Source organism: Gadus macrocephalus, chromosome 16, assembly GCF_031168955.1.
Source record: "Gadus macrocephalus chromosome 16, ASM3116895v1".
Taxonomy (NCBI): Eukaryota; Metazoa; Chordata; class Actinopteri; order Gadiformes; family Gadidae; genus Gadus; species Gadus macrocephalus.
Window position 1 is genome coordinate 4,569,587 of NC_082397.1, and position 25,194 is coordinate 4,594,780.

The 25,194-nt window shown below is 43.2% G+C and overlaps 2 protein-coding genes and 1 long non-coding RNA gene across 5 annotated transcripts; 2 read left to right on the forward strand and 1 right to left on the reverse strand.

The window, feature by feature from the left end:
• The first annotated feature begins 115 nt into the window (after window positions 1-115).
• On the forward strand, window positions 116-15,042 carry zgc:153184 (uncharacterized protein LOC751652 homolog). Of its 3 annotated transcripts, XM_060075650.1 has the most exons (7): window positions 116-293; window positions 1,291-1,341; window positions 9,987-10,070; window positions 11,030-11,104; window positions 11,200-11,271; window positions 12,842-13,075; window positions 14,388-15,042. In XM_060075650.1, the coding sequence occupies exons 1-7, from the start codon at window positions 288-290 to the stop codon at window positions 14,787-14,789; spliced, it is 924 nt and encodes a 307-aa protein (XP_059931633.1). In that variant the 5' UTR covers window positions 116-287; the 3' UTR covers window positions 14,790-15,042. The 3 variants fall into 3 exon arrangements, with proteins under 3 accessions (XP_059931633.1, XP_059931634.1, XP_059931635.1); XM_060075651.1 differs by lacking the exon at window positions 1,291-1,341 and having other exon boundaries at window positions 121-293; XM_060075652.1 differs by lacking the exons at window positions 116-293; window positions 1,291-1,341; window positions 9,987-10,070 and adding an exon at window positions 10,108-10,450 and having other exon boundaries at window positions 11,001-11,104.
• On the reverse strand, window positions 12,950-13,729 carry LOC132474794 (uncharacterized). The gene is made up of 2 exons (XR_009529728.1): window positions 13,504-13,729; window positions 12,950-13,192 (listed from the first exon to the last, which is right to left on the reverse strand). It is a non-coding gene; the product is annotated as an uncharacterized LOC132474794 (long non-coding RNA).
• A 574-nt stretch (window positions 15,043-15,616) lies between the features above and the next one.
• On the forward strand, window positions 15,617-20,330 carry LOC132474783 (TPA-induced transmembrane protein). Its single transcript, XM_060075657.1, has 7 exons — window positions 15,617-16,149; window positions 17,205-17,252; window positions 17,866-17,940; window positions 18,181-18,313; window positions 19,196-19,353; window positions 19,597-19,667; window positions 19,936-20,330. Exons 1-7 carry the CDS (start codon window positions 16,072-16,074, stop codon window positions 20,120-20,122), a joined length of 750 nt encoding a protein of 249 aa, XP_059931640.1. The 5' UTR covers window positions 15,617-16,071; the 3' UTR covers window positions 20,123-20,330.
• Window positions 20,331-25,194: the final 4,864 nt, after the last annotated feature.

Below are 25,194 nucleotides of genomic sequence, written 5' to 3' on the forward strand. Positions count from 1 at the left end.
TTAATCAATTACAGCCGCAATTAACGTCATGTCAAAAGAAGATGCTCTGAGAGGAGTCGCGTGTGACTTTCTCCGAGTTGAAACTTCCAGCGCGCGTCCCCGCGGCATGCTGCGCGGCGGCGCGGTTCTCCACTCCTCCAAGCAGTCTTGGAGCCGTTTGGCTCCAAACATCCAAACAGACCAGCCCCCCGTCTCAACCTACCACTCCGTCTGCCTCAGAGCAGGGACTTTAACTCCAAGTTGAACTCCTTCCAAAAGAATCACCATAACCACTTCGTCTCCCCAGGATGGAGGTATGTAGCCTTGTCTGCCTGTTGTTGTATTCCTTAAAAGTCTCACAACACTTCTTAAGTATTTCCTTTGCGCTTTTCTAAGTTTATTTACAGCTGAAACAATGCACCATGTTAGTGGCTGGCTGCTAGCAACATCAACAAACAATGGAGTTACTACTGGTCACACAAGGCGGAGCACATCACAGAATGGTTCTGCTATGAGTTGTTATTGTAATTGATGGGCAGCGGGTGGTTTATGTCTGCTGTCATCGTTGCACTTCAGTGCGAGTGAGAGGAAATAGAGATGACGGCCCATCTGTCATCCGAACCGCTCCGCACAAACCATCAATCAAACCCTTTAGTTTACATCGTGGATAGTCGTTAAAAGGGACGGTGAAAGGATGCAGCCTTGCTTTTGAAGAATGTTTTTTTATTTACAGTAATCAAAATAATAATTATAATAATAGGTATATTAATATTAATTGATTTAATTTGCATATCGCAGGTAGGCCACGCCGAGTGACCACTCAAACTTCATGATATAAAAAGACAAATTACAGGAGTAAAAGAGAAAGAAAAGATCAATAAGAGGTTACATTTAAACATTTAAAAGCATACGAAATAATAGGCAGAAAGAGGGAAAGATAGAAAGAGAGAAGTAAACAGTCAGAGACTGTTGATCCACTTCATATCGACTTAAGTGAAGGGTAAATCTTTGACAGTCAAAACCAATGTGCTGATTCGAGACATGTGTGTGTTTCTGCATGACTCGAGGTTAGAGTTGCAGAACATACTTCACCCTGTAACTTTCAAACGAGTCTCAAGCCACTCGTGTGTCACGTGGGGAGAGAAGGAGGAGGAATGTCGATTTTTCCGTGACTTTATTTTGAAGTGAGCCAAGGCGCGTAATATGAGGTTATACATAAGCAGTGGAGGACCTTATTACACATGCATCCCTGTTTCAGAGAAGGGCCCAAACGATTTGAGCACATATGTGTTTATGTCTGTGTGTTGATAGAAACCCAAGAACCGGCAGACAATCGGTTCAGCCTGGGCACCTTGTAGACAGGTTTGTCTATTGTGTGTGTGTGTGTGTGTGTGTGTGTGTGTGCGTGCGTGCGTGCGTGCGTGCGTGCGTGCGTGCGTGTGTGTGTGTGTGTGTGTGTGTGTGTGTGTGTGAGAGAGAGAGAGAGAGAGAGAGAGAGAGAGAGAGAGAGAGAGAGAGAGAGAGAGAGAGAGAGAGAGAGAGAGAGAGCGAGACATGGCAAAGAGAGAGAGAGAAATATATACATATATATGTATATATTTATTATATATATATATATATATATATATATATATATATATATATATATATATATATATATATATATATATATATAACATATATATAGAGAGAGAGCAAGAGAGAGAGAGAGAGGGGCAGAGAGAGAGAGAGAGAGAGGGTGTGTCCATGGTTACACACATTTCAATAAAACCGCTTTGGAAAACCACATAGTGGAGGCAGAGGGTTGCATAAGTCCGAGCCATATGGCGTACAGATTGATTGATTATGTAATGCACGGCTAGGAAACTCTGACACCACTGCGTAGTAAAGACCTGTTGTTTTCCTGCTCTCGGCCTGCCACACATCGTTACTATTGCTGTCATCGGTGTTGGAATATAAGGTGGTGTAGGCCTACAGTAAGGGAGGGGAAAGTACAGTGACCATTTCAGATTACAACCTCAGAAATGCAACATAAATCTTGTGATCGAGTTCCCCGAATTGTTCTATAACCTACCTGAACGGTGCATTAGGTTCTAATCACTAAGTAATGCTCCTTTCAGGTAGGTTCCTGTAGGCTTAATGTATAGGTGACCCACCTGTACCATCATACAGGCTAAAGTGGCTCATTAGCATTGGGTTGAATGGTTTCAAGTTAATGTCTCTTGCCCACACAAACCATGAGGCCGGACCCCACCTCTCTAGGATCGTTTCTTGTGTTTGGGCTGTTTGAGTCCCAATAAAGGTTCAGTTTTCAAGCCACAATGTCCGCAGTGAGCAAGAGGCCCCCTAAGCCCTATCTGCTCGTAAATAGCATTTATCAAAACCCTTTCACTGTAAGTCTTTTACAGTAAAAGCATCTACTCAAACCAACAAAATAGTAAATTGTGTTTGTTGGGTTGATCCCTCTGTGGCTGGTCTACTGCGTGTGGGGATTATCTTCTGCCTGCCAGCCGCGTCGTCCTGCTTCAGGCGATGAAAGTCGTGCCACGTCAAAAGCTGCTTCCTGTGAGGGATAGTGCCCGGTACAGGCCGATAGAGAGCGTGTGGGACAGGGAGATAGAGCGTGAACTGGACAGGGGGAGAGGGTGTGGGACACGGAGATAGGGTGTTGTGATCTTAAGACGAACATTGTTGTCTGACCGTGTTGTATCGGCTGCTGTTTTGAGCGATGTGTACAGTACAACCGCTCTTAAACATTGAGTACAGAATACACACATTTTAAAGGGAGCAATCTTTGCGATTCGGTAACTATTACTATAATAATAACATCTATGAAATATAAAGTGTAAAATCCTATGTTTATGCAAGTCTCCGCATACCAGTATGTGAATGTTCTAGTTTGCTCCAAACTCACGCCATGTTCTCATGCCATGTTTTCTTGAAGAAGTGAAGAACTATTCTGTCTGGCTGCTAAGGTTGTTGTTATGGGGTCAACATGGAGAACTTTAAACGTCAGAAGGTGACTTTAAAACAGGCCTGCTGTAGTCACATTCTTACTGAAACTCACCTTTGCCCTTTGACACGAGACCCGAGGCTCTCCTGTAACTCACAGTCCGATCAATAGATGGATCAATGAGTAATAGGTTTTACTAAACAGAACCCAAAGCTAACTGTTGAACATGATTTCAGGTGGCCAAAATACTAAAATCCTTTCCAACATTTTCATGTCTCAAACTCTCAAAATTCATGTCAAATGATATTTAGCTCTCCATTAAACCTTTTTTAATAAACTACTCAAAATGTCTTGCTGAGACTGCCAGGGTATTGCCTAAGAAATGCACACCTCAAGTGCTTCAAGCGCCACGGTAGACATATTTTTCATATTAAAATACTATTAAGCAACAATTTTAAAGGTAAAGGTAGGCAATTTATTTAGTTTTTTTATATTTCATTAGTCATTTTTGTTTTAATTATCTTTATATCAAATTATCTGTTTCATTGTTCGCATGATTTTTCTAATAGATTATCGTGTGTTGTGGGTTATGTTAAGAAGTTGCCTCTCCAAGTTGTCTCCCAAGTTGCCTACCCTTTCTCCAAGTTGCCTACCCTTTTTTTTTTAATGCATTTAATTACTTAATAATCTTCCTCCTCGATTAAAGTAAAAACATTTCTAGGTAGTTTTTCTGATCCAAGTGTGTTGATAATGATGTTGTTAAAAGCCTACAAAAAGTTGTGGTCAGTGAATGGTCAGTACATTCCAGTCTTTGATATTTTCGTTTGTTGAGCATTTTCTTTATTAGATCATTTTAAGACTCCAAACATGACGCAGCGAATCGTAGCCGAGACTCACAAATGATCTGTTTTATTGGATCCTAAAGAGAGTACTCCACCCACCAAATAAACACACACACAGATGCTCCAACACATACACTCATACACACACCAAATAAACACTCACGTACACACACACACTCAGTTCTCCCCAGACAGAACGCCAGGGAAGCAAGTGGAAAATTTGATTTTTTGGATCACATCATGGTTTCCTGAAGACGCCGTGTGAGTGTTTCTAACAAGTGCGGCATAGAGCCTAGCACCTAGCTCACCCCCGCAATCCACCCCCAGGGCCTCCCTCCATAGCCTACTACCCTCAGGGCCCAACCCTGAGGTGACCCCCCTGTAGCCTAGCCACCTGGAGCTCCTGGCTTAGTGACCATATCCCAGAGCTCTCGTTGGACTTCTTATGGATAGCTCCACTAATTGAATCAGAGCAATATGCTGAGATTATCAATATCTTATTCTATGTTTATTTTATTTTATTCATTCATTTGTTCCTATTTTTCATTTGTATTGCTGTGTAAAAAAAATATACATTTGAAAAAAACGTATATACGATCGTATAAATGTCTATACAATATCTACTATTTTAAGTAAACATAGATCACCGCAGGGCTTGTTACAGCACTGACTATAAGCACTAGCTAACCCTAGCAGTAGTGCACAACACCATGCACTATTGGACCTTATTACACGGGTCTTTTCAACGTTCCGTTCACTTGCATGGGCACTTCACAACTTCCGGCGGTCAATTATTTTTTGATAATTCATTGGCAACGGATGAATAATGACCGCTGTCAAGGTAAACAATATGACTTTTTGCCTTTGGTAACACTCCGCACGTAGTCCGGTAACTTGTCAATGTAATAAGCGGGATATGTATCAACCCAAGCGCTGTCGGTTGCTAAGCGACGACGTCAACGTCTTGGGCGGACTATTTCTCTGCTGATCAACGCTATGAATGCTGGTAACAAATACATTGTAAATAAATTGTTTCGTTTTGGCAATTAGCCGTGTAATAAGCGGGATAATGTATAGAACTTTGCCGGTCATTATCGTAAAATAAGACATATATCGTAAAAGCAAGACACCTCCGCTGCGCGTCGGTGTCCTGTTTGCCCTGTCGGGGCTTATTTTCTCGATAATGACCGGCGTTCTATACATTATCCCTTACATAGCCACCGCTAACCAACACAACATGCTGTCTGACCGTGGCACTGGCTCACCCTAACTAACCCTTTAACTAAACAACTGCGGCGCTAGCGCTCGTGGTGAAGCTGTAACAGGCGGTTACCGGTCAGTTCTCAAAGACGTGTCGGAGGGCGTGTGGTCAACGTCACGTTCAACAGCTCTGTGATAGATTACACAGCCTGGTGCCCCTCCAGCTGCTCACTTGATCCCCAGTGGTGTCATGTGCTAATAAGTTAGTATTAGGCCGGGTCAAAGACACTCTGAAACGAGTACACAAGAGTAGACATCATCTACAGCAGTGTGGTTATGTTCTGCTTTAATTCCATGCCTGTTAAAGTGCCCCTGAGTGTGAATGCATGTAAACCACTTTCTGTCCGTGCAGCAGCGCCTCAGTTAAATATTTATATTTAACCATAGTTTTATTGTTTCATGGAAAAGACAAATTACCGTTTGAGTGTGTATTCCTCTGTATGTTATACCCCTGTGAATCACAAGTACATGTACTGTTTACCCACTGTGTACTGATCAAGTACTTAGCCAAAGAGCTGTTGACATCTGTTTACATCTGTACACAGCCTCTATTAACAGAGACATAAGGAACAATTATATACACACATTCATCTAATGGATGTAACACGTTTGACCTGACTGAGTGACTTCCAAGAGAGGCTGACAACAACAAGAACATCACTCCTGTTGGAACCACAGTATTGGAATCACAACGTCTCCTCCCAATCACAACGTCTCCTCTCAACAACAAGAGCAGGATTTGTAATTATTATATCAGGTGCTTGTGACTTGATGCTCAACTATTGCCTAAAAGCTTAGCATAGAAGCGGGTTAGCGGACCAAGCCATTCCAAGCCAGCCAGCCAGTCGCTGAGAGGCTCCTGGAATTGATGGTGTTGTGTTTTATGATTATTGTAATAACCATGAAGAATTTTACACAATATTGATACGTTTATCACCAATACTTCACATTTACTGTTTAGCACACTTTTAAAGTGTATTCACACTGACTAAGAGTGAGGAGGCATCTGTGTCAAGGATGGTTAGGCCTAAAAAAATAAAAAGTTTGGTTCCTGTTGGTTGTCATTTGAGGTCATGGGTAGGTAGGGAATTTATTTTATTTCTTTATTTTATTTTTTCCAGCGGCAGCGAATGATAGGTAGGTTGTTTTCATTTAAAAACGAGAAAATTCGCTCATCCTTGTACAGAATGAAGAGGTGATGTACAAAAACGTAATTATAGTTTGCATAAAAAAAAATATATATATATTTTTTTAAAGATCATAAAATAATTTGGGTCGCACATAAATTGACAGGGTTGGTCGGAAACCGGAACGAAACAATTTTTTTTTTTAGGCCTTAGGCTAGACTTACATACCCACAATTTGATTTGTAGCATTTGTAATTGATCTACTACACATTTACAATACGTGCATGCACAGCCCATACTGTACATGTATATGCATGAGTGTATGCTACACATGTAAACGCCTGTGTACTTTATTGTGCATACGTTCGCATGTTTACGTAGGAGCCATCTTCCTAGTTCTCAGTCGCTGGTGCAGACTGCCCCAGATGTTCCTCAGGCTACACCGAGGGGGATGTCAGTCCCTGGTTGGCTGTGTGGATCTGATTGTCTCTCTATAGCTCCAGGGTGAAAGCTTGAGTGGAGGAGCACCCAGGAGGTCCCTCTGTCTGCCTCCAGGCCGGTTCCCAGGCCTGTAGCCCCAGAAATAGAGCCCAGCCTCTCCCCTCCCTGCCCTGGAATCCACCCCCACACACCCACCCCTGGGGTCCCAGTCGAGTCTTTCACGAACATAACTGGTACCCAGGCCTGGTTTCACTCGAAACATCTGCTGTGGGACTCTGGAGAGATGCATCGAGCCCTGGTGGCTGTTTTGGGAAAGCTGTCCCGTATAATGCTCTTATCTTATGTTGTGTTTACTTTTCCTGTCTCATCTCATCTCATCTCTCCTTATTCAATCTTATTTTATCTACATCACATCCCATCTTATCGTTCATCTTAATCCATCTTATTTTATTCGATCTTATCTAGGTTATAGGGAGCCGCAATAAGATTTAAAACAGAACAAAATTTTTTTTTTCCATGCTATGTCATCTGTTCGCATCCTATAATAATTGACAGTGTTACTAGATTGCACCGTCTTCACCATCTTAAATATACCCAAAGGCCCAAGTTGTGCTTTCATTGAAAGAGCCACTTCCATCTATTCTTGTTTCACTATGTGGTCACTATGTTCACCGTCCATTCTCATTTTGAGTCAGTTCGAAGGTTATGTGAACGAAAGCATTGTTGCTCACACTTCCTCTCACTCTGTCTCCAAATATACATGACCTTTAATTTTGAACCAAATAAGGATTACGCAACACTTAATAATTGGCAAGCAGGGTTTTTGTGTGCGTGTGTTTTTGTGTACATGTGTGTGTGTGTATGTTTGTGTGTGTGGCACACAGTCCTTTGTCATCGGGAGAAAAGGAAGCAGGTATATTTTTCGCTGACGTCCAGTTTGTGAGAGTTGATTGCTCCTGACCAGGAAGAGCTTCCTCCGTAGGCTCAGCCCCGGCCAGGGACCCTGGCCAGTGGCCACCATGCCCTGGTTTCAAGGGAACAGGAAAGAGTTAAACAATTAGACGCCTCAGCTAATAACGACTGGGTGGTCTCTCGGGCGAATTCACCATTGCAGATCAGAGGAGATATGCTTCTGAAACATTGTTTGTTCTCACGTCTTTCCATGTCCACAAGGACATTATGTAGACGTCTTTACACGCTGAAATCATACAACTAATAAATGCATAGAAATACTCCAACCACATACACCGTATTTGCTATGTGCAGGCTGTGTACTACAGTACACATGCTACACGTCATTTGATCTCAGTGGTGGAGAGAGAGAGAGAGAGAGAGAGAGAGAGACAGCCGCCAGCAGCAGCAAAGAGGGTGTTGAAAGTAACGCGTTTGGAGCAGAACTCCAGAAATGTTGGAGCTGGTGGATGTTGTCATACTTTAGGGTGGAGGCGAGAGAGGGGTTGAGGTCATCATGGCAGTGTTGGGGTATATGGGGGGGGGGGGGGATCTGTGATTAAAATGTGGAATGCCTTGAGTTTGGTGGTAATATCGGTGGAGTGCGGTGGTTCCCATGCTCTGGAGATGAAGTCCTGCAGCAGCAGCAGAGAGGGGGGGGGGGTGGGGGGTGGGTGGGAGGGGAATATCTGTTGCACGCACACACCAAGTTAATGTTGCAGGTTTTGCAGCTAAGGCCTGATATGTAGAGAGAGAGGGGGAGGGGGAGGGAGAGGGGGAGGGGGAGGGAGAGGGAGAGAGAGAGAGAGAGGGACCCCTGGTTGGCTAGGCTTTAAACCAATTCCTTTTTTCAAAAGCATAGTTTCCCCCTGATTAAACCCTTACCCTTACCAGTCTATTAGATTTTCGTCAAATTAAATGTCCATAATCCAAGATAAAGAAATGTTGTTTGGTTGTCTCTCTCTTACTCTCTCTTTCCCTCTGGCTTTCCCTGTGTCTCTTAACCTCTCACTGTATATCTTGGTTAAACGATAGACATTTCTACAGTCCGTCTGTGTACACAGACTGTGGGAAAGTCTAAAACCACACCAGACTCTTCGGAAACAGGCTTGCTATCAGCTCTGGTGCTGAGATGGTGAGCTAATGGTCATAGGGGAGGAGGTGGGAGGAGAGGAGAGGTAGATTGAGAGGATGGAGGAGAAAGGTAGTGAGAGGACAGATGGGAGGAGGGAGGAGATGGGAGGGGGGGGAGGGGGGAATTGGTGAGAGAAGAGGATGGAAAGGAGAGATGGAATGGAGGAGAGGAGGGGGGAAGGAGGTGAGTAAGGGGAAAAGAGGAGAGGAGTGAGGAGGAGAGAAGGGATACCGGAGGAGAGGACAGACGACAGGACGAACGAGGATAGTAGCGAGGAGGGGTGTGATGAGGGGTGGCGGAAGAGAGGAGGTGGGGAGGAGGAGAGGGAGGGAGGAGGAGGAGAGCTGGGGAGAGAGGAGAAGAGTGGAGATGGTAGGACAGGGAAGAGCAGGAAAGGAAAGGAGAGAGGAAGGATAGGGAAGTTGGGAGGAGGGAGAATAAAAGGAAAATAAAGAAGGAGGGTTAGCGGTCGTAGGGAGGAGAGGAGGGAGGTGTTCCTGGGAACAAGAGGGGAGAGTGAGGGGTCAGGGGGTGATAACAGTGATAGGGACAGGCCACCTCGGGGTTGTGACGGTTAGCAGCTGTGTTAGCATTGGGGGTGGAGGACATCCGGTACCATATCTTCATCTTCTTTGTGTTTTTTTTGTGGGGGCCGGCGACAGTTCCCCAGATGTCTGTGCTCTCCACATTACCATGTTGGGTATATTTCACAATCCCACACTCCATTTCCAGGCGAGATAAGGACGTGAAAGACTTTCGCTTTTTTGTATTTTAAAAACACGAACGTGGTGATACTAGAGAGCGGTTGAATTAGGACGAGGGTTAAGGCCAGGGTTAGACTTTATGATGACTTCTTCAAACATTGCAGTACATTGTCAAATGCATAAATCCTGAATTATGTTTTAGTGTGAAGACTCATGGGAATTGTAGTTGTTGCATGCTGGATTTAGGTTCAAACAGAACAGAGATGTAGAACGATACTATGGGGACTATAGTTGAACAGAGACTACAGTAAAAGGGTCTAGAACAGAGCTAAGAACAGAATACACTATAGTTGAACCAAGACTAGAACCGAGTCTAGAACAGAAGAAACTGTAGTAGAACAGAGTCTAAAACAGACACTAGAACCGAAGAAACTATAGTGGAACAGAGACTAGAGAAGAGAGTCTAGAACATGAAAAACGGTAGGGAAACAGATAAGTTAATAGAGGATGGAAGAGAGGCTTTATTGGGAGTAGGAGTTTTAAAACAAACAAGAGTTTTTCAATTCTGGTGAAACATTAATTTCTGTTTTACAGGAAGGTTCTCCATTCAAGTCTGTGGCGGAGCTGGCGGGAAGGTTCAGAGGTCATACCGTCGCATCGCCGGCCTCCAACGAGGAAGTACGCTCCTCTATTATTCCTCCGACGACCAACGTGTTGTTATATCAAAGCATTTAGAGAATCTAATATCCTATAATACTTAATGCAAGTTGATGATTCTAATTTGTTGCACATTCTGAATAAGTATTACTTATATTATGTTCCGGTAGTTTTTGGATTTTGGTTATAAAGTGTGGTTCTAGAGTTTGGTTCCTGGTTGTGTTATATTGTACTATATCTTCTGGTTGCGCTATAGATTGTGGTAACTATCTCCTGGTAGTGCAAACGTGTCTAACTACTTTCTGGTTGTGTTATACTGTTGGTCTAATTCCTGGTTGTGTTATAGAGTGTGCCACCTGGTTATATATAGAGTATGGTAACTCCTGATTGTGTTATAGATTGTGGTATCTACTTCCTGGTTGTGTTAGAGTGTGTAACTACCGCCTTGTAGTGTTAGAGTGTATAACTACTTCCTGGTTGTGTTATAGAGTGTGTAACTACCTCCTTGTAGTGTTAGAGTGTATAACTACTTCCTGGTTGTGTTATAGAGTGTGTAACTACCTCCTTGTAGTGTTAGAGTGTATAACTACTTCCTGGTTGTGTTATAGAGTGTGTAACTACCTCCTTGTAGTGTTAGAGTGTGTAACTACTTCCTGGTTATGTTGTAGAATTTGTAACAATTTCCTAGTTGTGTTATGTTGTGCTACATATTGGTGGTGGTTAGTGAGGTCCCCCCTTCACTTTAGGCGTCTTTGAGTGTTATTAATTATTATTATTCTTCATGTTTAACCTCTGTTTTCCTTTTATTCCTAGTCTGTTTTACATAGTTTTGAATGATGACTATATGCTCTGTAAGGTGACCTTGGGTGTCTTGAAAGGCGCCTCTAAATTAAATGTATTATTATTATTATTATTATTATAGTGTTTAACTACTGCCTCGTTGAGTTATAGCGTTTAACTATTTCCTTGTTGTGTTAAAGAGGATTCATCTAAGGAAACTACCATGCGCTCTGAAGCTGAGCAGCCCGAGAGATGAGAAAGGGGGGGAGTCCCAGGTATGTTGGGTTAAATAACATGACGCCAAACTATACCATGATATATTGAAACACAGTATAATTCAAAACACTCTCTGTTCCTTGTGTTTATGCAGAAACCTGTGATTCTGTTGCCGAAACCTTTCAAAGTGAAGATAAAAAACAACTCAATCATTGAAAAACTGCAGGTAAGCGAAGCAATCAGGGTTTGATGGCATGATCAGGGTGATCGGGATTGTTGCAGTGTATCCATGTCACCCTCTTATAACCCCTATGTCTGAGTTAACAACATGAATATGTTAAAAAATATACTATTTTTGGGAGGAAAATAAAGAATTTCGAATGAGTTGTAAAAAAACACAACGACGTCTCATCTTTGCTCCTTGAATGTCGATATGTAATGGTATGGAGTTATTGAAACTTACTACGTGTAAAAAAGACTGGAAATTGAATGTTTATTTTTCATTGAATGTTTACATAAAGTTGCACTGGGTGCCTTTAACCTAAAGGTGTTCCAAAATCTCTCCTAAAGCAAACTTTTACCTGTTTGCCCCAGGAACCAACTGTACCTGCTTTCAGATAAACAGGATTGATTGGATGACTGTGGGAAAATATTAGTTCCAAAACTTTAGCCTTGCAGTAACATAAAAAAAACTCACATCCTCTTTTTATCATATCTCAGTTGCTGAGCATAAGGTAATGTTTCTTCAAAGTTCAAACTACTGACAAAGATGTGCATTTCTACTTTTAATTCAAACACAAAAACCAAGCTTCCTCAGTTATCATTACAATTATAAACATTATCATCGTATAATGTCTTACAATCACATCAACATAACCGTTCAAACAGAGTATACAAAACTTAAAAAAAAAACAACGCCTCAAAACAAACACAGAGGCGGCTTTAGCGACCCTGCTGCCATCTGCTGGTGGAATAGTGTCACTGCACTGGGGACTGCGCTGTAATGGTAGGGGGCGGGGTTGTTCCCTCATTGCGGGACAACCTGCTCAGAATGACGGATTTAATGGGATCAGGGCCTGCTGATCCCCTGGACGGATGGTAGCTCTCATCAAGCTTTATTTAACCAGTCGTTCAGCGGACAGCCATGGGACAGAAAGGCTGCCGTTTTTCACTCTTCTTCTTCTCGCCAGTGCAGGTAGGAGGGGGGCCGATTATGAAACTTTGCCATGAGATTGGCGAAGGAAATTTGATAGGGTGTTGCTCGGGAGACATGGACTGTGTGTTGTCATAGTAGCTGTGAGGGCCATAGGGGGCTTGTATGTGGGTAACCAGCGTTCAGGACGCGGCAATAATCTCTGTGACGCAGACTAAACGGTTTAATGCGCATAACCTTTTAAATAGATTCAGCTCGTGTTGATTTAGATATTTTACTTTATTCAAAAAGGTTTTACAAAAACACATTTGAAAAAATCGGTCAGTTAAATAATGGTAAGGACTATAATTTAAATAAACGTCCCTACATGCATAGCTATCGGCTAATTTATGGTTTTATAGTTACATAAAAACAAGTAACATTGTAAAGGCTTACTATGTTTTGGTCATTTTAATTTAAACTTAAATCTTATTCATATTACTGTCCAATTCTTTCTGCTGTGAGCTGTGAACAAGTTTCCCATCAGTTATAAATTAAGTTCCAACTCAAGTCGACGGATCAAAGTCAAGTTTCCAGAATATTCTCACAGTCCGTTCTCTCTCTCTCTGTATGACAGCTATACTATCTCTCCTTCTCCATCCAGGCCAACCTCGCCCTGTCCCCCAGCTCTCTGTTTCCCTTACCGCGGACCCCCGAGGTTAAGCTCCGGACGGCCTGCGCCCCCCCGTCCCCTGCCCCGGTGCCCTGTTCCCCCGGCAGCCCCCGCAGCAGCCCCCCACCACCGCCGCCGCCACATATCCGCCAGTCCAGCGAGGAGGAGGAGGCGGTTTGCTTCGAGTCCCCGCCAGAGGGCAACCCCCTCCCCAGCTTCAACAAGGTAGGACCTCGGCCGAGCCTCCAGGCTGGCAGACGGGTTGAAACGGGTCGAGAGACCGAGTCGACTCCCTTTCCTTTTGTAAAGCCCTTCATCACAGTTTCGAAGGGCTAAAGATCCCTGTGGAAAAAAACAACAAATGGTGTGTCTCAGAGTGATACATTTGGACCAGTCTCCAAAAAAAACATTTATAAGATATAAAGACCCAAGGATGACATGGTTTCAAAGTATTCTGAAGTGAATCGAACATCTTGATGATTTTATAGATCTGCTCAATGACATAGCATTATACCACGCCACAATATCCTTTGCCTGGATTTACTATTACTATTTAGTCCTTCCGCAAAAGCGAATCACAGTGAGTTCAGATACGACAATATGGAGCAGGGAGGAGATAGGTTGACTGCGGACATTCGGGCAGAACCCAGTACCTTTCAGCTGGACGTCAAACCGCCTAACCACTACTGCAACATCCTGCCCCCACTTCCTAAAAACCAACCTGCTTTAGTTTCTCTAGCAGTGTTTGCTGTTGGCCGTACGCAGGCTGTGAGCGAGGATAACCCTCAGTAAGTGGAGCAGTTGTCACACCATCTCCTCGCTGTGACATCACGCTGACATCACACGCTGCCGTGTCCGTGGACACATGTGGCCCAGCGGGGGGGGGGGGGGGGGGGGGGCCTGCGTCTCTGAATAGCTGCAGATAATCTGGCAGAGGAAGAGGCCGCCACTCTACTGAGTGCTAAAGGCGCTAAAATGGGTGTTGGGAGGTCGATCAATAATCCTGTTAGCCTTGTTAGCCTACAGGCAGCTAGCCTCGTTCTGCTCCACAGAACCGTCACTGGACACTGACCATTACTCACTGTTCCCTGTGGTCCACCAGAAAAATGACAACAACTCAGGGTTGAGATTAAATGAGTTTCTTATGTTATTCTGACAGCCTTGTTTCGGCATGTTTGCGACAACATATATAAAGAATGGAAACCGATGCTAATTCAAATATATATTTTGTAACGTGCACAGTAATGCACGTCGACTATAAATTCAACGTAAGAAATGCGAAAAGTTTACACTGACGTAGTGACGTCCTTTATTAAGTAGCAAATACAATTTTAAATGATCCAGTACTCTTGTTGCCAAGTTACATAAACATTTTATGTTTGTAGACGTGTGAATATTTACACAAATATATCATAAACTACAAACTTAGTGTTCACTAACCAGCCATTTGAGATCTTGAAAGTTGTCAGTATGTAGTTAGGGACCATTTTTGATGAAATTCTAATAATAATTATAATTTTCCTTCTGGTTCACCCAGACACGTGCACGCCTGTCCGTCAAGAGGCGCCCACCCACCAGACGCCACCGCCATTCCCTGGGAGAGGAGGGGGCGCGCGGCAACGGCCTGACTCCATGGCAACCGGAGCCGGCCAGTCCCGGACCGGAGCAGAACACGGGGAAGGAGGCGTCGGAACGCATGTCACAGGACCCTACCGCTCCCCTGAACCAATCAGAACGCAGGGAGGAGAACCATGCACAGACAGTTGGGGATGAGGACACGGCTGAAAGCGCTGAAGGTCGCGAAGCAGATCTGGCAACCCTGGGGGGTACGGATGCTTCGGAGGATGAACGGCGACCCACTGCCTCTGCTGGCATTTGCAGGAAGGAGGAAATTACTGCCAAGAATGCATTGCAACAGGAGGAACGGGAGACGGCCTAGACTGCATAAATGTTTCCATGCAGTAAAGGAACAGAAAATCCATCAGGGTTAATAAGTTATTCGATAGTTCAAAGATCAGTACACAGATGACAGAACTACAGATTATAATATTCAAAGAGCATTGAGTATCATCAGGCAAAACTATTTGTTGAAAAACTAAAATATTGGTTTTAGTGTTTAAAACCACTTGAAAGCCTTAGGTTTTGATGAATTTGCCCTGAGATTAAACTCTTATTGCCTTTGTCTCCATCTACCGGTCTTGTTGGGAAAAAGTTTGTTGGGAAATACAATCGTGGGAAATGACACGGAATCCTGTCAGTCGTATTGAACATTTCCAAGAAACATTGGTTCTTTGCACGGAATAAGGAGGAGTTATGATACAGTATACAACACATTTAGATTTAACTTAATCAGACATTAATGTACCTACATAAGTCTTGAACACCAGAATCAATAAAAAAAATTGTATAACCATTTAAAGTAATTTAATAAAAATTGACAATTTTCTCCTATATCAAAGATTTATACATGTGTGTGATAGGAGTCATATAAAACAGAAATTAAAAAAACGTCGCAACTTCTCGCTTTTCCTGTAAAATGAATGGGTGAAGTTCGTTGAAATGATTTCTTGCACTGTCGTTAAGAGGGTATTTTTACATGAGGATGACATTCTTTTGAAAGGTAAATTAATGCACACGCGCGCGCACACACACACACACACACACACACCCACACACACACACACACACACACACACACACACACACACACGCAAATAAGAACATAGCGTTTTGCTTATTTGTGTTGAACCGTCCAAATAGCGGCAGTTTGAATAGGCCTAGATAAAGGGTTTATATGGTCATCATAACAACACTCAATTTAGTTCAGATGCAAAGTGTCACCTTTTCTATTCCTCCCCGATTGACCTCTCCTCACCTCCCCCCTCCTCCACTGGAGAGACAACGCCTTTGACGTAGTCAGCGAAACTTAAAGGAATTCACCTGGCGGATCTGAAGTGTGTGAGGAGTGAGAGGAGTGACGCGTTACCGTCACAACTTGTCTTTACTACTAAAACAGTGTAAGAGGCAGGAATTAGAAACTCTGAACATCTGATCGACGCGAGGAGCAGAGCAACAGCCATTTACCTAACAATGCTCTAACAATGCCCTGACACTTCTGGGAACTTATATCGGTGACTTGGGCAACAGGAATAACCTACTTTCTCGGGGAGTTCCGGGTTTATGTAACACAGCTATAATTCAACCAGCGTATCGCCCGAAGCATGACCATGGAACTGCAGTCCTTAGGGACGAATAGGAGCAATGGCGATGGAGCAGATCATGTGTCCGCCAGTGAGCAGGTGGGTCCAATTGTCCTCATCTACTACAAGTGCTATCGAGGGGGGTCAAACCATGGGTCGAGCGGTGCGCCGCTCCACACGCGTGTTTGGGTGAACTGCGCTGAATAGGCTGTTCAACCCTCGGTCAGACAGTATGGACTCATAGTTTAGTTTGGCAAACTAGTCCTTGTATATTTATATTTACCCTCTCTCCGACAGTTTGTCATAGTTTAGTTTGTCCTGCAGAATAGAGACGTATATTTATTTACCCTTGGTCCGACAGTATGGGCTCATAGTTTAGTTTGGCTTCCAGACTATAAAGACCTTTTATATTTATTCGTATAGGCCTACTCGATGCCCCCGTAGTGTTTACTCAGGCGACGCTTTAGTGGATTAATTTGGTATGATGTGTGTTGGTTGTTTTTGGTTTGTTCTAAGTAATATTTCGTATTCCAGTGGCAGAGGTTTGGTTTGAACATTGAATGTCTGGTAATTTATCTGGCGCGTATGAGGGTCTGGTTTCTCCCCCCCCCCCAAGCAAATATTTGAGCTTCATAATTTCCTCTAATGCTGGAAATGACTTTCATAGGTCTACGTAAAGGGAAAAGGCCAATGTTCAGCCACCAGGTTACAATACAAAATATAGCCTAATAGATTAATCTGCAGCAAAGCTGTCAACACACCTATAGGCATTTTACTCGTCTGTCCTCTTTGTTTCTTTCGTTTTGGGAATTGTGCATGTGTGTTTTTGGGATTAAAAAAAGGGTTAGGAAAAGACCCGCAACTGTCGGAGAAGTTGTTGAGTCTAACGTCATAGTAACGTTTTAACTTTTTGTTTGGAGGGGACAAATGCACGGCTTCTAAAAAATGTGTGCGCTTTACCCAAAAGTAAAAGTTTGCTTGTTTATTTCTCCACACTAAGGGGTCGGTACCTCACACAAAGAAGTGAAATAAACATGTCGCGCATATTTTCTTGTCTGCATCACACGCATAAACTTATTTGAAGTAAGCAATGTTTGGATATGGTGTTGGAATGAGACGTAATTTTAATGGCGTATTTTTCTTTCCGTATGTAGGTTCAAAATGGATCGACCCCTGCCGAGCAGAATCCACTGCTCTCCCCGGTGAGCTGCTCATGCGTCATAATAGTGTAACATATTCCCCCTCATTGTTGTAAAAAATGTAAACATTGGTGTTATTGCAGGACAATCCCTGTCACGTTGTGTGTCGTTATTGTTTTGAATGAGGAATGTTCACTTTTCCCTTTAAAGGAGACTGGAGGAATTTAAGGCATTCATTTCGTTTCAAGCTTAGTAAAGACATGTAGGAGTCCAAGGGAAGAGCTGAGCACATTTTAGTATGTTGACTCTTTCTCTTAAGGTTATACTTCTTATAACTTCTTATCTTGTTGAACCCCCTCTCTTGAAATCCGTTTTTTTCATGTGGACACCAAAGAACACACTCTTTATTTTCTAATGTGTTGGAGACAATCTACAGACAACTGTGGAAGAATCTTTAGAGAGGTTGTTATGTTCTGGTCAGTGACCCAGACAATATCACAAGGTCTTGGCAACACTGCACTCCCTCGGGGCACGGAGCGAGGTCAGACCTCAGCCCGCAGTTCCTCTGAAACCATGTTGCTCTGTCTTTAACCCTAACAACGAGGGTCAGGTCTGTGGGGGCGGAGTCATGTGACGCGATTGCGGGGAAATTACCCGTTTGTTTTTTCTTCCTAAGTATCCTGAGAGCAATGGAGACGTCATCATTCGGGTCCCACCGGATGTCTCAACCGAGTGCCGCAAGAAGAAAGTGGTCCGTACTGACTTGTTGCTTCAAGTATTAACTGGCCTGCTATTAATATCAGGGCAAGCATTTTGCATGTTCGGCGGCTTGGAAGTCACCCAAAATCGTAGTTATCAAATATTATTACACCATTTATTTTTATGAAGACTGAATTTTTTTTTTTTCGAGAACCCCTGTTTATATTCTAGGGCCGTAGTAATGAACGGTTGGTTGGGGGTCAGTACGTCTGAATGTTGTGTTGTGACGTAGGTTCGCGAGGTGGAGCGGTTGACGACAGCGCTCAACGCAAAGGTCTTCTGGAAGTGCAGCGTGTGGATGACCATCCTCTTCCTCCTCTTCTTCATCGCCGCTGTAATCTTCATCTCTATAGTCCTGTGCTCAGGTAGTTACTCAGTTGATAACTTCTATAGAGCCAAGGGAGAAGGAGAGGGTGTTTGACTTCCGGCCTCATGGTTCTGGGGGTCGAACCCCAATGTCTGTGAGGATACCTGTGGCTTACCCCCATCCTCCACTCACTCCCCTGGCTTCCGGTTTCCACCAGGATTGAGTACAAGGTTTCCCTCCTCACTCACCAATGTATCCATGGACATGCCCCCCCCCTACCTCAAAGAACTTCTCAACCAACATAACCACAACACGCTCTCTCCGCTCCACTCACTCTAACCTCCTCCACACACCCAGAACCAAACGTAGGACCATGGGAGATAGGGTCTTCAGTGCTGCCGCCCCAAGCCTGTGGCACGCCCTCCCTGACGCCTTGAGGGCACCACAATCCACTGATTGCTTTAAAAAAGGTCTTAAAACATTTATTTTTAAGAAAACCTTTGGCTCCCACACTTGGATGTTTTTAAACACCCTTTTTATTTTTAGAATAAATATAGATAAAAATTTTTTAACAACACTGCTATTAACCTGCAGCCCTTTGAGATCTTCGGATGAAAAGGGCAATATCAATTAAATGTATTATTATTATTATTAAGATGCCTCAGTCATACTGATGAAACTCAGGGGCTGATTGAGGCTGCACACCTGGGTTGGGAAATCAACGCATTGGGAAATAAATGCACATACAGGAGGTATCAACTTCTCCTAAAGCTGCGCTAGCACACCTCTGTAATAAACTGGTTTATACATCCTAAATATACCCACACTCCATAGACCTATATGTGAAATAATAACTAATGCATTTTCAATAAGAAAGTCTGATGAATTTTGTACAAGGGTGAAGGTTTTGGGTTTTGAAACTTGATTTGTGTCTTCTCAGTCTTCCGTAAGGATCCGGACGATACATTTGATCGTTCATCCTATGAGGTTCCTCGAGACTTCAATGGAACCTTTCGGCTAACCAATCAGGTGTCTGCAGAGGAGCTCCTCACCTCCTCCAATCAGAGTCAAGTCCTGGCCTCGCAACTTCAAAAGAAGGTTTGGCCTAACTGTATAACCAACAGTTAACATGAATATCAGTCCCACTTTGGTGTGACTGATGTATAAAGAGATTTCTATCTGTGTCGATTGATTTCAACCGGTCAACAGAACACTATCGGTTTGTTTGAAGCAGTTGAATTGTTATACCGGCTGCAATGTAAATATTATTATGTGAGGAAAATGAAAATGCACCGGTTGAACCGGTTTCACGGCCTAACGGTGTCTTTGTGTTTGCCACAGCTCTATGGCCTCTACAGCGACTCCCCCGCTCTCGGTCGATACTTCTCCAACGCTGAAATCTACGACATCAGGTTATTGTCTCACAGCTCTTCAGAGCCAGATTCCGTATCTTGCCTTAAAGTGTTTGTCTCTGTGCGCTGTGTGTGTGTGTGGAGGTCTATGTCTTCTTCTGTGTGTCTGTTTGTGTGTGTGTGTGTGTGTGTGTGTGGTTGTTTGTAGGCCTATGTCATTGCGTGGCAATGTCTTTGTGTGCGTCTGTGTCGTTGTGCGCGCCGTCTACGTCTTTGTGGGTGTCTGAGGTGCGTGCGTAGGACACCCTCTCTTCCTGTCCACCAATAGGAACGGCTCGACGGAGGCTGTGTTCGGCCTGAGCTTCCTGCTGCCCCGCGCGGACCAGGAGCGGCTGAGGAGCTTCACGCTGAGCCGCCAGCTCGTCTACAACGTCCTGCGCCAGGCCCTCTACGACCAGGACACCAACCCCCCCGGGGCCCTGTACATAGAGCCCGGCAGCCTCCAGATGAACTGAGGTCTTCAAAGGGGGCCCCAGGAACACCAACGAGACTGTGTGGGTGTATGTGTGTGTGTCAGGTTCAGAAGTGACTGGTAGACCGGCAGCCAACAGCCTCTCGTGTGAAGGTCATGGCATCACTGTGCTTCGTCATGTTACTGTGGGTGCCTTCAACTCTAAGGAAGAGGAGCCTCTCTCTCTCTCGCTCTCTCTTCTCTCTCCCCCCCCCCCCCCCCCCCCCCCACACACACTACAGGGTCCTATAATCCCAGATATCCTCTAATTGGGGCCGACTGCCTCACTAGATTGCGACTTCTATAAATGATGTAACCACTACGCCATGTGCATCCATACGAATGGTGGCAAGGCCGGGCCTAGAAGCCCTTTGATTTCATTCACGTGATTGTAGTCAATGAATTGGACGTCAAATACAATGCAGATGAATTGTGTTTTTGCACCATGTTCCCGACCAGATTGAATGTTTATGTTTGACTCTCAACCAAAGTTTCTGGATTTGATCCCCAATGTCCACAATCCTCCTGGAGACATCCTTGAGCAAGGTGTTCTACCTGCACCTTAACGACAAGAATCGGAATACACTGGACGTCAGCTTGGATGAAAGTAGCTGGGTTCGAAATTGTTCCCCATCACGGATATAATGCAATATATAAGGTGCTCGCCATTTTGCAGTGGTGTTCGAATTCTCAGTGGTTAATTTAATTCACTATATAGCAGACAATAAGATACCCAGAATTTAAGTGAACATACAATGTTCCCTACATGTTACTCCCGTATACCAATTATGAGGCTCAATATTTTATATTAAATGTTTTATACAAGAAAGCGTTGTGTTGAATGGTTTACATTTTCTTACAAGAGAAGAGAAACAAATGCAAAATATTGTATCTATTTTAAATATAGCCATTTTATTAGTCTATCACATTATCGTGCATTTTAGAACCAATACTTAGTTTTTTTTAAAAGGGCTTACATAAGCGTGTTCTTCTTGTGCATTGTACATTCTTACAGAAACCAATGCGTGCCAAACTAAATATGGCTTCCAGTGCTTAGAGTTCCTTCCACAAGACAGCAGTGTTTCTAATTTGTTGGGGCCGTTTTAATGTATTCGGTTAAGGCAAATTTAAAGGAATGAGGAATGGCGCCATCAGGTGTCAACCAGTGGTAGCGACCAAGGCCGTATATCAGGGCAATAATTACATGCAGGTGGGCACAACGAACAGTGAATGCCAGAGAGCCCACGGTCTTCTCCCAACAAACTTTGAATTTTTGAGTATCCAATCCACACAACCTACCGGACAGACTGCGTCAACTTCGACAGGCCAAATGGATGCAGGAAGGAAATTGTAGGCAAGTACAAGAAACCCTCGAAGGCATTAAGGCTGTAGCATGGACCTATTGGGCATTAGCTAGCACCAAGCCAAATAAGCTACTGACATAACATATTTATTGTATATTTTTTAGACCAATTCGATTATGTAATTTCCAGTACTCACAAATATTTTCTTATCTTTATCTCCTTCAAAACGTACAAGGATGAATAAACGAACAAAACTGTTAGTAGGGAAGCTTGGAGCAGCTGTTTTTAGGGTGGTTGAAAGGTAACTTTGAACCACTTGTTCATCCAGACGCAACCTGTGGTACCTACCCGACCTGTACCACTGGTGGTACGTGCAGGACGTAGGGGAGAGCCGGGTCGATTGAAACACGGGACGATTGAAACACAGCGATTTCCTCGAAAACCACGCAAGGCTTTCACGTCAAATTTCGTCCCTACGTTCAGCACGCAAGACTGACCAACCCCATGAAATTTCGTGCAATGACGTCCCACCGTTCAAATGTTATCCCCCAAACCTGTTTTCGAGAGCGCAAACTAAAATCCTTCCTGCGGTAGTTTTTTTGTGATAAATAGTTGTGTTTTTTGTTTCATGCCATAATAATATGACTATACAACAGATGAATTAGTACTTAAACCTGTGTTAAAGTGTGCAATGTCAGGGTTTTTAAGTTTAGAGGTAAAAAAGGTTTAAGTGTCAGTAGTCACTGTAGGGACGATTGAAACACTTGTTTCAAACGCAACAGGAGTCATGTTATCCGGTTGACGTGGTAGTTTTTGTTTAAAATAAATAAAAGGATGTTCAACTGTGTATCCCTAAACATGACTTAGGACAGGGAAATAAGTAAATTTAATGAAAATGTAGTCGTCCAAAAGAAGAAAGGTGAGTTTTAATCGAAATGTGCATCTTGACAATTACGCACAATTACGCACGGGCCAAAAATATATATATTATGCGGAATTATGTGAAATTTTAGCAATGACGAGTACACCACTATGTTGTCCGGGATATTGCAAAAAAAACAACAAGAGTAAGTTCAATAGTTTATTTTTAAAATATGCTGTTTCATTCGTTCATTCGTTGTTATTATTGAAAAAAATAGTTGTGGTTTGTACATTCTATCGCGGTTTCCATTGTAATGTTCCCCATTGATGTTTTGTATGTTATTTTTTTGTTATAGTGTTATTTATTGTGACCATTAGCAACGTTTGATTTTTTTTTCACTGTTTCCCACTGGTCATGGCCTTCCTGCAGTAATTATTGCGCATAAAGGGGGCGTTGCCACTCTCCATTGGCATTGGGCGTTGAGCCAATGCCAATATTACAAGGGTCTACATCTATCTGTCTCTCCAGCTTTTCTGGCCCCTTTGCCCCATGCTTCTGCACATTCAGGTGTTTGTATGGTTGGTTTAATTTTGATGGTTGTGTAGACGTACAAAAATGATTACAATGAACTTATAAACTAATAATTAATAATAAGATAATTACTCGCAATCAACTCTAATTGATAGATAATTAATAACATATTCACAATATATCCTGATAAACATGATCGATAACTGATGTATCAACTCCAAATTAATACCTTATCAATAACAGATTCACTAGATCCTACTGGGCACAATGCCCAATAAACACCTGAGCTGTGATGTGACTCTGGCTGAGACCGCCTTAATGCAGGCTTCAGACCAGGTAATCTTCTGTCGTTGGCGCTGCTAAAACGAGCATGCTAATCGTTTGTGGGCTGGCAGAGTTAAAACGCTGTCCGCTGTGTGCGGTGGAAAGCATGCAGGGCTTTCAGGCCGTGATCTCGCATCACGGGTCAGACAATCAGGTCACGGAGGTTAGGATAAAAGGTAGAACGTAACCCGATCGTAATCAAAGGGAGACACCGGGCCAAGCCGTTGCTTCACAGTTCACGGTTCATGTTGCTCAAATGTCGTGCTGTGTAGAGAGCGGCAAGAGAGTGCCTTTTTTTTGGGCTGCCTATTTTATGCTCTATCTCCTTTGACAACTCAAATTAACCCATTTCTTGCATTTAGTTGCATGAAATGTGCGTTATAATATTTGATTGAGAATCTGGTGGCTGGAGTCGAGGCTCGTAACGGATGTAAAATAATCATTCTAGGTTTTAACCCCTGCAGTAAATTATAATTGTTGAAGTTGTTTGTAAGACTTTCTTATCGTCAAAAATGACCCACTAACATGAACATTCAGTGAAGCAGACTGATACATTCAATTATGGAGCAGAAAGGTGTTGGACAGGGTTCGTTAGACAGTGAGCACAGGTCACTAAGGAACAGGTAGGTTGTTGGATAGTGAATACAGAGACGGGTCACTAAGGAGCAGGTGGGGGTCACACCCTGAACACAGATACGTATCACTAAGGAGCAGGCATTGGGGATTAGATAGTGAACACAGAGACAGGTCATTTAGGAGCAGGGCGGGGTTAGGCGGGGCATACTCCGATGGTCAAGTATGCAGATAAGGGGATGCCTATTGGTTGCCCTATTTAGATGGCAACCCACTTTGACCCTATTGGTTTGTGAGTGCGCTTCAGATGCATCTTTTTAAATTAGTCCTCCAGTAAGATCAGCTGAGGCAGCACGTGTGGCACATGGTTTCACGTTCGAGTATTTATTAGTTTCTTAAATTGCCTTGAATGTTTATCATTTGAAAGAGTGAGGCCATTACAGAATGATGGAAAGACATAACCTTTTGACAGTTTTGTTATTCCTATCCAATCTAAGGTCAACCACGTCTCGTTTGTTGTGGTTCTACCGGTCAGGTTGTTTCTACAGATATCCTCCTCCTTGCTCTACAAACATGATCCCTGCCTCCACAAACATGATTCCTTGAAATAAATTAGAGGCAAGAGATAATGAGCTGCTCCGTTCACTCCGATTTGAGCTTGTCGGCCAACCTACTTTAGCTGTTAACCTAAAGTCAGATTGGTGAGAAAGACTTAATGTAAGTAGAATTACATTCTAATGAAGATTACACACCTGTCGTACACATAGTGTTGCTTGATGGTTGATGGTGGGACTCCTCCCATCCCCTCCTCCTCCCCTCCTCCTCCCCAGATGATGTGAGGCTTTGGGAGGGATTACACCTGAGAGGAATTCCCTAAATACCTTAGGGTTTCCCTCAGATCTAATTAAGGCACAGTGGTTGTTGCTATCCATATCTATAATTACAGTGTCATGAAAAGTACGTTAACATTTTGGAATTTAATTTTTTTCTGAATAAATTTGTCAAAAACTGATCTGATCTTCATCTACGTCAAGGGTATTGACAAACATAATGTGTCTAAAAATAATGCGAAAAAATCATTATCTTTCATGTCCTTATTGAACACACTCATTCAACATTCAAAATGGAAGTGGAAAAAGTAAGTGAACCCTATGCTAACAATCTACAAATGGAGAAACTTTGGCACTGTTGCTACTCTACCAAGAAGTGGGCGCCCCTTCAAAATGACACCAAGAGCACAACGAAGACTCATCAATGAGGTAAAGAAACGTCAGCTGAAACTGTGTAGAAGTTGGGTGATAAAACCAGTTATTCATAACTGTTGACTGGTGAATTTCTAAAGTCTTTGAAATAACTTTGTAACCCTTGCCAGCTTTATGTTAATCAACAATCCTTGATCGTTGATCTTGTGCAGAGCAAACTCGAAAAGTTGTAGTGTTTTTTATCAGTCAAAGTAGCTGTAGTCCACACATCCAAACTTAT